The following is a 12,385-nucleotide window of genomic DNA, read 5'->3' on the forward strand; positions in this document are numbered from 1 at the left end:
AAGGTTTTCAGTTTTATAGTTTTAATTATTTCTGCACATTTACCATATGCTTAAATGGGTTTTGGTGCCAATGCATTCTTTATGTTGAATTAATGTAGTGATCTGGGAACATGGAAGCTAAGAAAGATGTGAACCACATCTTCTATGGTAAATAAATGCTCTCTTAAGTGTTCCTGCCAGTGGTTTCTAGCAAGAGAATACAATCAAAATTCATAGGCTTGCAGCACATGCTGCTAGCAATTAGCTCCCATACATTGTCTTGTATTTCCAGGGATGCCTCTTTAATGGCAATGAGACGACGTATTAACGGCTTAACTCCAGAAGAGATTCGTGCACTTTCTAAAGAGGAGCTTCAGATGCCGGTTACCAAGGGGGACTTTGAGCTGGCTCTGAAGAAAATCTCCAAATCTGTTTCTGCTGCAGACCTGGAGAAGTATGAAAAATGGATGGTGGAGTTTGGATCTGCTTAATCTCAGTGACAGCTCTCCTTTGCTGGAGTTTTATGGCTTTTGTTGTTTTCACTTGCAGAATGAGTTAGAAATCTTTTTAAAGGTTTAATAAAAAGGTCTGCCTCTGCCCCTATCCCACCCCCTTCTGGTGACAAGATCTTTTAAACTTCATTTGCCTTTAAAGGGAATGAACACAATAATGAGCTGGTATTGTAAAAGATATTTTATCTCTGAAATAGTAAAATAAGACAAACAGGAAGGGAAAAATTATACTTGTGAGGATAATCTTTTTATTTTTCCAATGAAGAGCAGTGTTACTTAACCTCCTCGTAGTCACCTTTCATGGCTGGAATCAATGAATCAGCTGGGGGATGTGACTCCAGAGGAGCTAACAAGGACTCGTTGTACCCCCTGCTCTTAAGTGCTACGTTTCTGTTGAGCTGCTGACTCTGCCTCCCTTGAATGTGGCATCGAAGTTACTGTTCTCTCTCTTTCTGCCCGGATATTCAGAGCAAAGCCTGTGGATTAATTGGCATTACGCAGAGGAAATGAGGATCAGTTTTCCATCAAGACATGGGCTCGGCTTTCCTTTCATGTACACCTATTTGGAATCGATGTCACTTCAGGCTGGACTGATGTTACCTGTGATGATTTCTGATGGAAATGAGAGGAAAAGAAAAGGGCCTTGATTGCTCTCTGCGGTTTATGCTTGATCTCTGAACATAGTTTGTACCAGTTTGACCAGTAGACACTTCGACTTAAGTTACATCTTGCACTTTTATGCTTATGTGTCATCCTATACTTTGTCTGTGCTGTCTAGATATTATTATTACTATTATTATTTAAGTACCAAGAGTTTAATACAGTAAAGACACTAATATCAAGGCTGTCTTTAAAACACAAGGCTGTCCTTAAAACACATGGTTGTGGACTTCCACTTCTGATTAGACATGAACTCTTTCCTAGCTTTACTAGGCAATGGAATTTGCACCTGGTTTTGTTGTAGACTGTTCATGCTTAATTTTTTTTTAATGAAGATTTCTTAAAAATGTATAAATGTTATTGATTTAGGGGAAAATAATCTGTACGATCTCATTTATGTTCTTACCTGTTTCTTCCCTTCCCATGTACAAGTGCAGGGATGAGAAGGGTTGGGTTATAAACTCTAGCATGTGAAATCCTCTCTCTAGAGTATAACTGTCATGCTGACTATATGAGCTTTTCACAGACTTGGGCTGTGAGTCTGACATATGAAGGTTTCCTGTGGTAGGAATGAGAAGGAGAGATTAAATTTACAGAGGAATATGCAAGCTCTCAAATTTTTGGTGATTTTGTGAGCTAGGCTGGAAGTATCGTGGATATGAGTTGCTGAGCCAAATTCTGCCCTTTGGCTCTCTGCTGAGACTCCTAGTGGCATAGCCAGATGTGGCAAACTGGAGTAAGAAACAGAGAACGCCTCCTCTTGAATGGGAATATATCCTTATTTGTTCCTTTTTGCTAGTTCCTAGAAGTTCCAAATAACGTCAGTAATTCAGCACACTGGTCTCTTGGGCCACGGCATGTGAACTACTAAGGCAAATGCTGCTCAAGCTTGTCTGCTGTTCAATAGCAAGGACTGTCAGGATATGTGCATGACACCTCTGCAGCATCTATCTGATTATGTGAGTGACTTCTAAAGCTGTTTTACAATTGCTGTTTTGTCTGTCAGTATTCGTTTTTCTTCCATTGTATGTGAAGACCATGTCTCGGATTGATCCTGTCATTTTAAAGGGCTGTCCCAATTTGCATGGAGGAACACCATGGATATTCTGCCAATCTTGCATTTGACTTGAAACTCAGTTGGGGCTTTAGAAGCATGTTTCCATGTGGCACTCCAGAAAAATACCTTCTAGGGCTCCCAGACTGGTTGAGGTACAGCTGCTGTTGATATCTTTTGAAGGACGGAGCATCTCTGCTGGCTAGCATTAGGCCCTGTTACACTCCTGGACAGGGAGGTTCGTGCAGGAAGAGCATCAGCTTTTACCCTCTTTACCTACAGGGAGAATAAAAGCTCCAGTTGCTTATTTCCTCATCGGTTTGCACTAACGGCACAGTAGAGCCCTTGGGATTCACCATACCTGCGGCTGTCATACTAAAAGGAACAGTTCTCTCTGCATTGGAAGATGAGCAAGTAGAAGCTGTGTTGACTCCATAATTTTTGGATAAATTCCTACCAGGGCTAGTCTGTTCCTCCCAGGGAATAACTGGACTTTATAGAGAAAAAGCTTTGAAAACCTTGCTACAGTCTATCATTTCTTCATTATGAAAGTGGTAGGCTGCAGCTGTTACTCTTTTTTTTTTGTTTGTTTGTTTTACTGCAGTAGAAATTAGTAAAGCTATGTGAATCTTTTGTGGCCAATGCCGGATTAGCACTTGAGCATCTCTCACTAGAGAGGCCATTGCTGCCCAAGGAGCTTAGTCTACACGAGCAAGATCTAGAAGGGCATAGACATGAATGCCAATAACTTACCCTGTTCAGCTGCCCAAGAGCAGTGCTGGCATTCAGCAGTTGCTGCTTAGAAAGGTCTAAGTACCAGTTTTCTCCATTTCATATTGCAAGCAGCAGTCCCCTTCCTGCTGATGAAAGCACAGCATTTAGCAAAAATGTCATTCCTTAGCTCTTTGATGAACTTTCTACCTTAAGGCGTTAAACTTCCCTCTTGGATGTTAAGCAAAATTCACTGTACTGGGCATTCCCTCTAGCAGGAATTATTCAGGTGCTGTTGTCTTTTTCTCTAAAGGTCATAATTTCTACCCCAATGTTTTTCCTGTACAGGTCCATACATCCTTTACTGCTGCAGAACAGAAAAGAGAAAGTTTCCAGGCTGTAGATGTTTATATGTATGATGGTTGTGCCCAAGCATTACACCTGTGACTTTGGCCCTGCTAGATCAGGCACCCCCTGAGACAGAGACCATCCCTTCCCTGCTGAGACTTTTCAGAATAGGGATCTGACCCTGTATGCTGACCCTTGCATCTTTACCAGGTCACTCTGGTGCACTCACCTGGGTGGGCTTGGAGATTGGGTTATTAACTCAAGAGGGGAGCCAGCAGTGGGGTGCAGCAAGAAGCAACCAAGGAAGGAAGGCCAGGCCAACAGGAGCAGCAGCTCGAGGCCCTAAGGATGAGCTTATGGCTCAGCGTAAGTCCAGTTCGTGTCCCACTGGGGGAGACCCTTGTGTAGGGATGTTGGATTCCTGGGAGAGCAATGTACGAGCATATCACAGCCTGCTGTGACAATTTGTTCGGTCTATGTCTGTATGGCGATACATGTGCACACGTGTGTATGTGTACATATACGCACACAATGTGTGGTGCTTCAGTAGTTTGTACCTAAATTAAAACGTGTTTTAAAGCTGTGTTTACGTGTCTCTTTCTAAACATCTGTGAAGGCCCTCTTGGGTGGCACTGTTAGTTTTTGTACAATAAGCAATCTGGTTGTATGAAGTAATAAATGTACATGTAGAGTCTCTTTGTCTCGCTCGGGTTGGGCTGTGAATGTTTTGCTGGCAACTGTTTCCAAAGGCTGCCACACAATGCAGATTTTTTCAGCATGTAACAGTGGTGTTGGATTCACCGAAGTCCTGGATGAAGAGCAGTTAAAGCAGAGTCTGGTTTTTTTGGATAACGCTGTCAGCAATGCTTTGCCTCTTAAATTGGCCTTTCATTGCCACAAGCTATAAAATGGGGAATGCTCCAATGACCGGCACACGGAAGGAGGGTGGGGGAGAGGAGAGCGGAGGCCCCAGCAGATGTTCAGTGTTAGCACCTGATTTGGACCTCACAGGGCTGGCCAGCCTTTTTTATTACTTGCCCCTGAGCTGGAAGTATAATCAGGCTCCAGAGAAGCTATATCATCAGCTGCCTGCTAACCAGACGTCTTTCAAGAGCGAAACTTCTGTTAGGAAAGAGCTTTCAAACTTGGAAAGAGACCCCAAGTCTCTTGGGACTGAGTTGATTATTTGAATTTTCTAACTAACTTCCTTATGAAAGTATGTGTAGTTTCCAGTGTTTCATAATGCCTCAAGCATGAAAGAGCGAGCAAGGGAAATTGCTGATCAAGGGATTTCAGGAGAGGTCAAATCTTTGCATAGAAAGTTCAGCTCACCCCGGTTTAAAAGAGACTGTGAAATACAAAGGTGCACTGACTTGTTCTGATCATGGTAAAGATGAAAGAGCTTGTGTGCTCTAAAGAAGTCCTCCATCAAGCAAGCAAAGACTTAGCTGTACAGTCCAGGCACAAGGAGGTGGAAGCAGCAGAGGAAATAGTGAATTTCTTTTTGTCTGTTTTTGGAATAAATTACCCTGCATCAGTTTGTGGACTGAGAATTTTTTCGGATCTGTAGTGACAGATAAGAACATGATGAACACGCAGGTGAAAGTGCTACCAAGGAGCAAGCAAGGAGCCTGGGAGTGCAGATTAACTTGCTGCTGTAAAGCGGGCGTCAGCACTGTGGCAGCAGCTCCCTGTGAGCCGCCCACCGAACAACGCTGTCAACCCAGGCTGCAGCCACGCTGGGCAGGAGTAGCCTCGGTAGCCCTCTGATGGAATAACACCGACTGCGTAAAGCCACCCATGTTGGTGATAGCGAAGGCAGAGAGATGCTTCGATTCAGAGAATGTGGCACACTGTCTTTTTCCCGGCTCGCGTTGTGTTTCATGAGAGCACTGTGCAACAGCTTGGCTGTGGCTGCGGGTGCCTCAATCACCCGTGTTTCAGAGCCCGACTTCCACGCGAACCGTAGCGGACAGAGCTGCAGCAGCAGGGATGTTCCCACCTCCCACAGCACAGGGGCATTTGACCCTCTCTGTGTTCTAAGCCAGCCTGGTTTTATATGCTGGTTGTGTCCTGTTCTTCTGACCCACTTACCGCATACACGGTTGTTCAGTACCTATAATAGAGGAGCTCCTTTTGTGCAATACAGAGCTGTCTTTTGATCAGCTAAAGCGCCACGCTCCTACGTGTCTGCACCTAGGTGTCTTGGAAAGATCCAGGCAATTTTCCTCTTCTTTAGAAGGCCCCAGCTAGCATTAAAAGCATAAGGGATGAGGTGTCTTGGCTAGCCTGGTTGCCCAGTGCAAGAACACTTACCTCAACAGCCAAGGAAGTGCCACAAGGAAAGTTCTGAAGAGGCAAAGTGTGGGGATGTTCCTATTCCTACTGCGCGGGCAGGGTTAGGGTCGTATTGTGTCCAAGCTCGATTTTCTGGCATTTGTGTGTTTGTGACTTCTTTGTTGTGGTAGGAACATTTTTCTCTGAGTTAGGGGGAAGCCATGGGCTTTTTGTTCAGTGTCTGGGTTAGGGTTTTGGGGATCCCATGATCTGGTTGGTACATGAAGCTGCTGAGCCTGTGCCCAGCATGCTGACTTTTGGAGGAAAGCATCATGCATCCTGCTTGGCTGTCTGGCTGTACAGTAAGTAGTGCAGCTTAGTGCAAAGTCGCTTAAATATAATATTTAGAATATTAGTTTGGCAAAGAGAGAAATTCCTACTACCGGATTACGACTGTGTTGGTCCCATTAGTGAGCAGTCCCTTGCATAAGTTGTTCAACTGATGTAAACGAAACTGTCTTGAAAGTACGAGGTTTTTGAACTTGACTTTGGAGAGCAAGAAAGGTAGAAAAATATTTGCCTAGAGGAAGATACCGGAGTACCCAAGATGTTGGGAGCTGAAATTTCGTCTTTTTGTGCCTTTCCTTTTTGTCTAGCAATTACACTGCTGGGTTGTGCTTTCTGGTTCCAATTTGTTTTGAAATAATTACCATTGTTTATCCGTCTCTCAGACAGCCTTTGCAGATGAACTGGTTCCACAGAGCCCTCTTTTGCTTAGCGGTTGGTGTTCTTGCACAGCGTGTTGTGTGACATCTAATTGAACGGGCTGATGGCATGAGATCTTCCTTGTGAAGTAAAGGTCACCCGAATGGTGAAGGTGAGAGGAACTGCACTGAATACCAATTGGACTGGCGGTAACAGAAACCATAGCAACTCTGCACAGCATTTATAAATATAACGGAGAAAAAAAAGGGAATAACCTTAAGGAGCTGCTGACAACACTGCAATATGCATGTTGATAAAAACGGTGCTCTTTGCATCTTTGCCAGTGAGGAGAACGTATGTAAGAGGGTGGAAGTGGCTTGGTGAACAAAGGAAACCAACTGCAGGCGCTGCCGACAGGTTTCATCGCCCAGCCTTGCTGCTTAAAAACATGCCAATCTCCAGGGCCGGTTTGTTACGGCCACTACAAAACCTGCCTTTTACGTAATCAAATTTGACTTCCTAATAGCTTTCTTCCCATCTTGAAATGTCTTCAAACTTTGGGATATGCTGGGGCCAGAGTGTTTTTGGAGGGCTAGAAGAGTAAAGGGATGTTAACAGTGGTGTGTTTCTGTAGGGTCCTAGGGCTCTGTTGTGCTGGGTACCGTTCGGGTGCACAAGAAGAGATGCTCCAAATGCTTATGGGGAGTTGAGGTGGTAGTAGGATGAGGAGAGAGGTGGAGGTGAAGTCACCCAAGGTCCTGGGGTCAGTGGAGGAGACAAAACTGTCCCTCTGACTCCCAGTTCCTGATCCTAAAGCATACAATAGTGTTTTTCAGTTGTTTTTGATTTGCAGCCCCCTAGCATTTTTTCTACTGAGGCCGAAGATCCCTGTATTGCGAATTAAACACGGCAAGTTTGTTTTTCTTAAATACCTTCTGCAGACCCTTAACAAATAGCCCGTGGTGCTCTGGGGGGCTGCAGATGATCGTTTGAAAAGCACTGGCCCATGTCATCCTAAGCTTGCCTGAATTTCTTATGGAAGGGAGTCTATAATGGATGCTGTTGATTTTATTTTCTTCTTGTTAGTTTGCTCAGAAAGATGAAGCTCAGTGAATGCGAGGTGCTTCTGGGGAGTTTATTTACAGTGTGTTTTTTTCTGTGCAGATTAGCATTTCATCAGCATATGGCACAGCCATTTAAAATAAATATTTGGCTTTCCTTAATTTATGCTTATGTAGAAAGGTCCCTGAGTATGCATATCTATCCCTCTGTTGTATCTAATTAGACATTTCTACCGCGGTGCTGGGGGACCGGGCTCCTTCCCCCTTGCCGAGGAGCTGAGCGCTGCGATTCACGCGCTCCTGCCCTGCGCGATGGATCCACACGCCTGGGCCTGGGGGGAGCGGGGCAGGCCGCTGGCCCCTCCGCTGGCAGGGCTGCCAGCAGCACACCGGCAGCGCTTCTGGGTCAGCCTCCCTCTCTAGATCCTGGGAATTTAGATTTATTTAAACTGGGAACCCGCCCAGCTTAAGCAAATGCTGGGCGCCCTGCCCGCGCTCACCTCCTTCACCCGCCCGGGCAGCTGTGCTTTTGCGAGACGCAACCCAAGCGAGGCGTGCGAGAGCAAACAGCTTCGGCTGGGGAGATGCTGGAGGAGGAGGTCAGGCAGTGGCAGGTAGGACGCACGCCGGGCTGCGTCCCTGTGTGCCCGCCCGGTCCAGGCAAGGGAAGTCAATGGTGAGGAGAGGGAAGAGCACTCCCCCAGATACGCAATACGGACGTAGATGGGAGAAGAGCAGGAAACTTATTTTAAAACAAAGGAACGGATGAAAAACTAATCAGTTTTAAGATGGAGTAGAGCCCACCGCAGCCAGTGACCCAGGAGGCCTTTTCCAGCTCTGTGGCATATCCAGATGTTTTGTGTTCTCACAGATGGTTTGGAAACTTTCTACTAGTTTCCAATCTAAATAAGTTCACACTTGATTTGTGTCCATCTGATCTTGTGCTAATGCTGTCTTCTAACAAATAGTTCTTATTCCCTGGTATTTATCCTCCATCCCTGAGTGTATTTATAGAATCATCATATAAAGCAACACCTTGTGCTTTGTTAGACTGTACAACCTCCTTCGGTCTCTTTTATAAGACGGATCCTCTTCAGCAACCTTTCTTTCCACTTGAGCCTGTTTGTTTTTTTAATAGAGATCACCAGAAGTGTGCACGATGGGTCCATAAGCCGCACACAGCAAGTTACCCAGTAAGGCAAGGAAAAAAAGAAATTGCCATTACAGTATGTTGCTGTAAATCAAGCAAATAAACCACGTATTTGGTTGTATGACCTACAGGAGGGCAGAAGGCTTAGGTATATTGTTGTTGCGCAGCAACTAGGGCTCATTAGGGAACTGAGACGATCGTAGGCAGTGGGATACACAGGGAAGGGGGGAAGGTGCAGGAGCTCTCCAGGTGATGGCAAGAGAAAAGATTTGGATATTCTGTTCACAGGGGGTGCAGGTAGGTGCACCCACACGGTTTGAGACCACAGCATTTCTGGGGATGTTTGGATGCTGCCCAGACAAAGGGGAAGAAGAGATTTGGGACCGGCTAACAAGCTCCAGGAGTAGCACGGGCAGCACTAACCAGGGCTGAGTGTGAGTGTGGAGTGACAGGGTGGATCACATCTACCTTCTGCCCGTCTCCCTGTCCCTGCCTTTCTCCTGTGTATGCACGGAGCCCAGCCAGACCTGGGTTCTCCTGGCGCTCACACCCAGGTCCCCACTGCCACGAGTACCCCGTTGCTCTGTGCTCTGGTACATGGCTCCCCAGGGCATGCTCCTTCCTCTCAAGCTGTCCAGAAACAAAAACTGCAGCCTCCCAAAGGGAGCTGTTAAGCGTTTGGCACCAGAAACCCTATTATACAAAAAAATGAACCTACTTAGATTGAGTCTGTTCAGCAGATTCCCTTCATATCTGGTGGTGGTAGTTACAGCCAAGGTGGGAATAAAGCTATTGCGCTCCCGCTCCTCAGGGACGGGGATGGTTCCGTGGTTTTTCAGTCATGTTGCTCTGCTGGGACTGTGCGTGGGTGTGCCGGCAGCCCGCAGCGGCTGCGTGTAGACATCCACGGTTTCGCTGCAGAGGGTTTGGGGACCCTGGGAACATGAAGGCTTTGCCTCTCATTAAAGACCCAGCAACTCTGCTTCTCAAAGACTTCTTCCAACTAGAGGTATTTTATACCTTGTTTCAGCTCTCAGACCTTCTGCTAGGAGTTACCTGCAGGCCGCCTGGCCAGAATTTTCCTAGTGGTGCAGAGCAGTTTTAAGAGGACAAAGAAATTCTGTCACACTTAAGAAAACAATGCTTGGCTGGATTTGGTAACGGACAGGAACAAACTTGTGTCTGGATGCACCTGACAGAGCCCACCACATGGCTTCCCAAAGGGGTGTCATGCTTGCTTGAGACGGTGTTGAACATAACTGGGGAAGGATTGTGGGACAGGATGGGGAAGAGACTGGTGGCAGGAGTTCCTGCTGCTGGAGCGAGTCTCGGGATCATGATGCAACTGCCCCTGTTAGGATCCATGGCTGCTCTAGGGGCCTGAGTTTGGAGCTCCTCGTGCCCACTTGCAGATATTTGTGTCTGAGCTGGTCACCCAGACTCCCTGTAGAGTCAGTGGAGTGAAATGGGTAAACTTAGGATGAGAGTTACCTGATGCATCTGAGATGCCTTCTCCAGGATCAGATGAGCAGGGCCTCCAGAGTGCCATTTATTATACAGGGAGTCAAGGGGAAGCAGTTTAGATGACGAATTTTGGGTGAGAAGAACCTCTCTCTGTTGGTCTGTATCTCCTCAGTGCCCCTTGCCCTCACTTTCCCACCAGCATTGCAACTGGGTGGTTACCTACCTTCAGATGTCCCGTGGTCCCTCAGTGTCTTGGGTACAGACACAGAGCACACACACCCGTAACCATCCTGGTATCTAAGTCGATCCCAAGCTCTGTCTCAATGCAGTCCTCCTGTGCAGATGGTTAAAACCCCTGCTTGGTCCCTGCAAGGCTTGTGGTTTTAGTTTTTCCCGAACCAAAGTTAGCCCAGCCTGGCCAAGTGGGACCAGCACACTCGAAGCAGTGAGACTGAGTTGGTAGCATGGAAGCACGGAGGCTGCGCGCCTTCATCCTGGCCCTTCCTGGCAAACACCATGAGCAGGGGGAGATGGGGCAGGACAGAGACATTTTTCTAGGGGAGCTGTAGATGCTGGTACTAATTAGGCAGGATCTGCCAGGAGACAGCAGAGGGGATTCTTCCTTTAGCAAGAGAGAGGAAGGCATGGGAAATTTGGGAGTTATCAAGGGCCCAAGGAAGGCTGAACACCCAGCGCTCTGACTGTTGTACCGATGCATCCTCACATAATTTCTGCAGCATCTTTCCCTCGGACCAATGCATCCCTTGGATGCTGAAACACAGTCACCTTTCCCTCAGACCACTCCTGCCCAACAGTTGCCAGTGGATCTGCTGTGCAGGTACGCTGGGCAATGGGAAGGGTGGGGGACAGCCTGGCTTTCGCACGTAGCATGGCCCGGCCAGGGTCGGCAAGTGGCTTTCTGACAATACCCTGCAGTGCAACGACCGGTTTAGGAGAGGTGGTAAGAGATGGACACTGCCCATGTCTGTTCCTTCCTTAACAAAACTTATTAACAAATCTGAGCCTCAGGAGGGGAGGACAAGGGAGAAGGGGGTGTTGGAAAGAGGTGTTTCTTTGCACCATGCTTTATTTTATAAATCTGTCCTGCGTGGCTTCTTCTGGTTGCCTGTGAGGCTGGGAAGCCTTTTTTCCCTCTTTGGTATATAACTTTTGGCTCCTTCCTCTCAAGCTGTGGAGTTTTGGCAGGATATAGGCAGGCTGCACTTGTGCTCCAACCAGCAATAAAATCATTTGGGTTCATGTGTTCTCATTCACCCTGGCAAAGGGGATGAAGATTCAGGAGAGGAGGTGCTGAGTGGTGTACTTGAGGAGAGGCATGAAAACGGCCAGGTCTCCCCATCCTCCAGGCTGTGGTCAAGCTCATTTCCAGCTAGATCTACCCTGCACCGGGCTGAGGGTGCTCTTGGAGAAGGAGATTGGAAATAGCGTTACTTACACCAAATGCACTAGAAGGGAGATGATGAGTGTGCTCTGACTGTGGTCTATGCTCTGAGACAACAGTTTATATGGCTTTGGTGGTTGATTTGTGGTTTCTCATAGCTGGTCAGTTTTGCTAACGTGGTAAAACCAATCCCTAGATTTGGGTTACAGAAGGACTCAGACCCCGTCACCTTCTCCTGCTTGGACAGATGGTTGTGCTCTGCAGCTGGGGTAAGGTAATTCACCCCAGGAATCCCCCTGCTACTGCCGAGAATTGGTTGCCCTCTTGTCTCTCCTTGCAGAACACTAGATTTTGGTCTCTTACAAGAGATTTGAGGCTGATTCACAAGAGTGCTGGAAACATTTTGTGGCCAGTGATGGTCTGTTCTCCTGGCCTAAATATTTATGGCCAGGCTGCACACTCCCGCCTGTCTTCTCCTGGCAACGCAAACCCATTTCTGAAGGAGCTGTGGTATCTTCCCTTCCCTTCTGTATGCCAGTGATCCTCTGGTCCTGCCCAGCGAATACTTGTAAAGCATGTACGAAGACTTTCAGCCTTTTGGCTCTGCTTAGCAAGTCCACGATGGAAATTAAAGCCGGCCACCAGCAGAGACATCAGAGCTGCTGAGTGAGCTGCTGGGAATGAAATAATGCCGCCTGGTCTATGGACTGATTCTTTTCTTAAGGCTCGTTATTTGTATTTTCCCAGGCCCTCTCTTGTAGCTCGCCATGAAACCTCGAACACCAGGGCTGTTGCCCACAAGATCAATCCCTGCGCCAAACGCACAGGACACAAGGGAAGGCTGAAGCCAAGGGAGGAATTAGCTGCACATGGTGGGGGGCTGCAGTGGGAGCCCCAGTCGAGGAGTGCCTTTGCCGTGTTGCTCAGGACTCTCCTCCTGGACCACATGCTTCTTGCTGGGCTGCCTGCTCCCACCCGTCTGCCCTGCAGTGGGAAAATGCACAAACCCACTAACCTCGCTCTTCTCGAGCCAGGGGACACAGGGTCCCATTACAGGGATGT

At 47.3% G+C, this 12,385-nt stretch overlaps 2 protein-coding genes across 7 annotated transcripts in view; one reads left to right on the forward strand and one right to left on the reverse strand.

Moving 5' to 3' along the window:
* Positions 1-3,954, forward strand: part of KATNAL1 (katanin catalytic subunit A1 like 1) — a 43,919-nt gene extending 39,965 nt beyond the window's left edge. For 3 of the 6 annotated variants that reach the window (XM_075490803.1, XM_075490806.1, XM_075490807.1), the window contains one exon: positions 272-3,954. In XM_075490803.1, coding sequence (XP_075346918.1) covers positions 272-470 — 199 coding nt within the window. In that variant the 3' untranslated portion in view covers positions 471-3,954. The remainder of the gene's footprint in view (positions 1-271) is intronic. The other 3 variants (XR_012773791.1, XM_075490804.1, XM_075490805.1) reach the window with 3 other exon arrangements.
* Positions 1-12,385, reverse strand: part of USPL1 (ubiquitin specific peptidase like 1) — a 422,463-nt gene that overhangs the window by 206,826 nt on the left and 203,252 nt on the right. The window lies entirely within an intron of this gene.

Source organism: Mycteria americana, chromosome 1 (genome assembly GCF_035582795.1).
Source record: "Mycteria americana isolate JAX WOST 10 ecotype Jacksonville Zoo and Gardens chromosome 1, USCA_MyAme_1.0, whole genome shotgun sequence".
Classification (NCBI taxonomy): Eukaryota; Metazoa; Chordata; class Aves; order Ciconiiformes; family Ciconiidae; genus Mycteria; species Mycteria americana.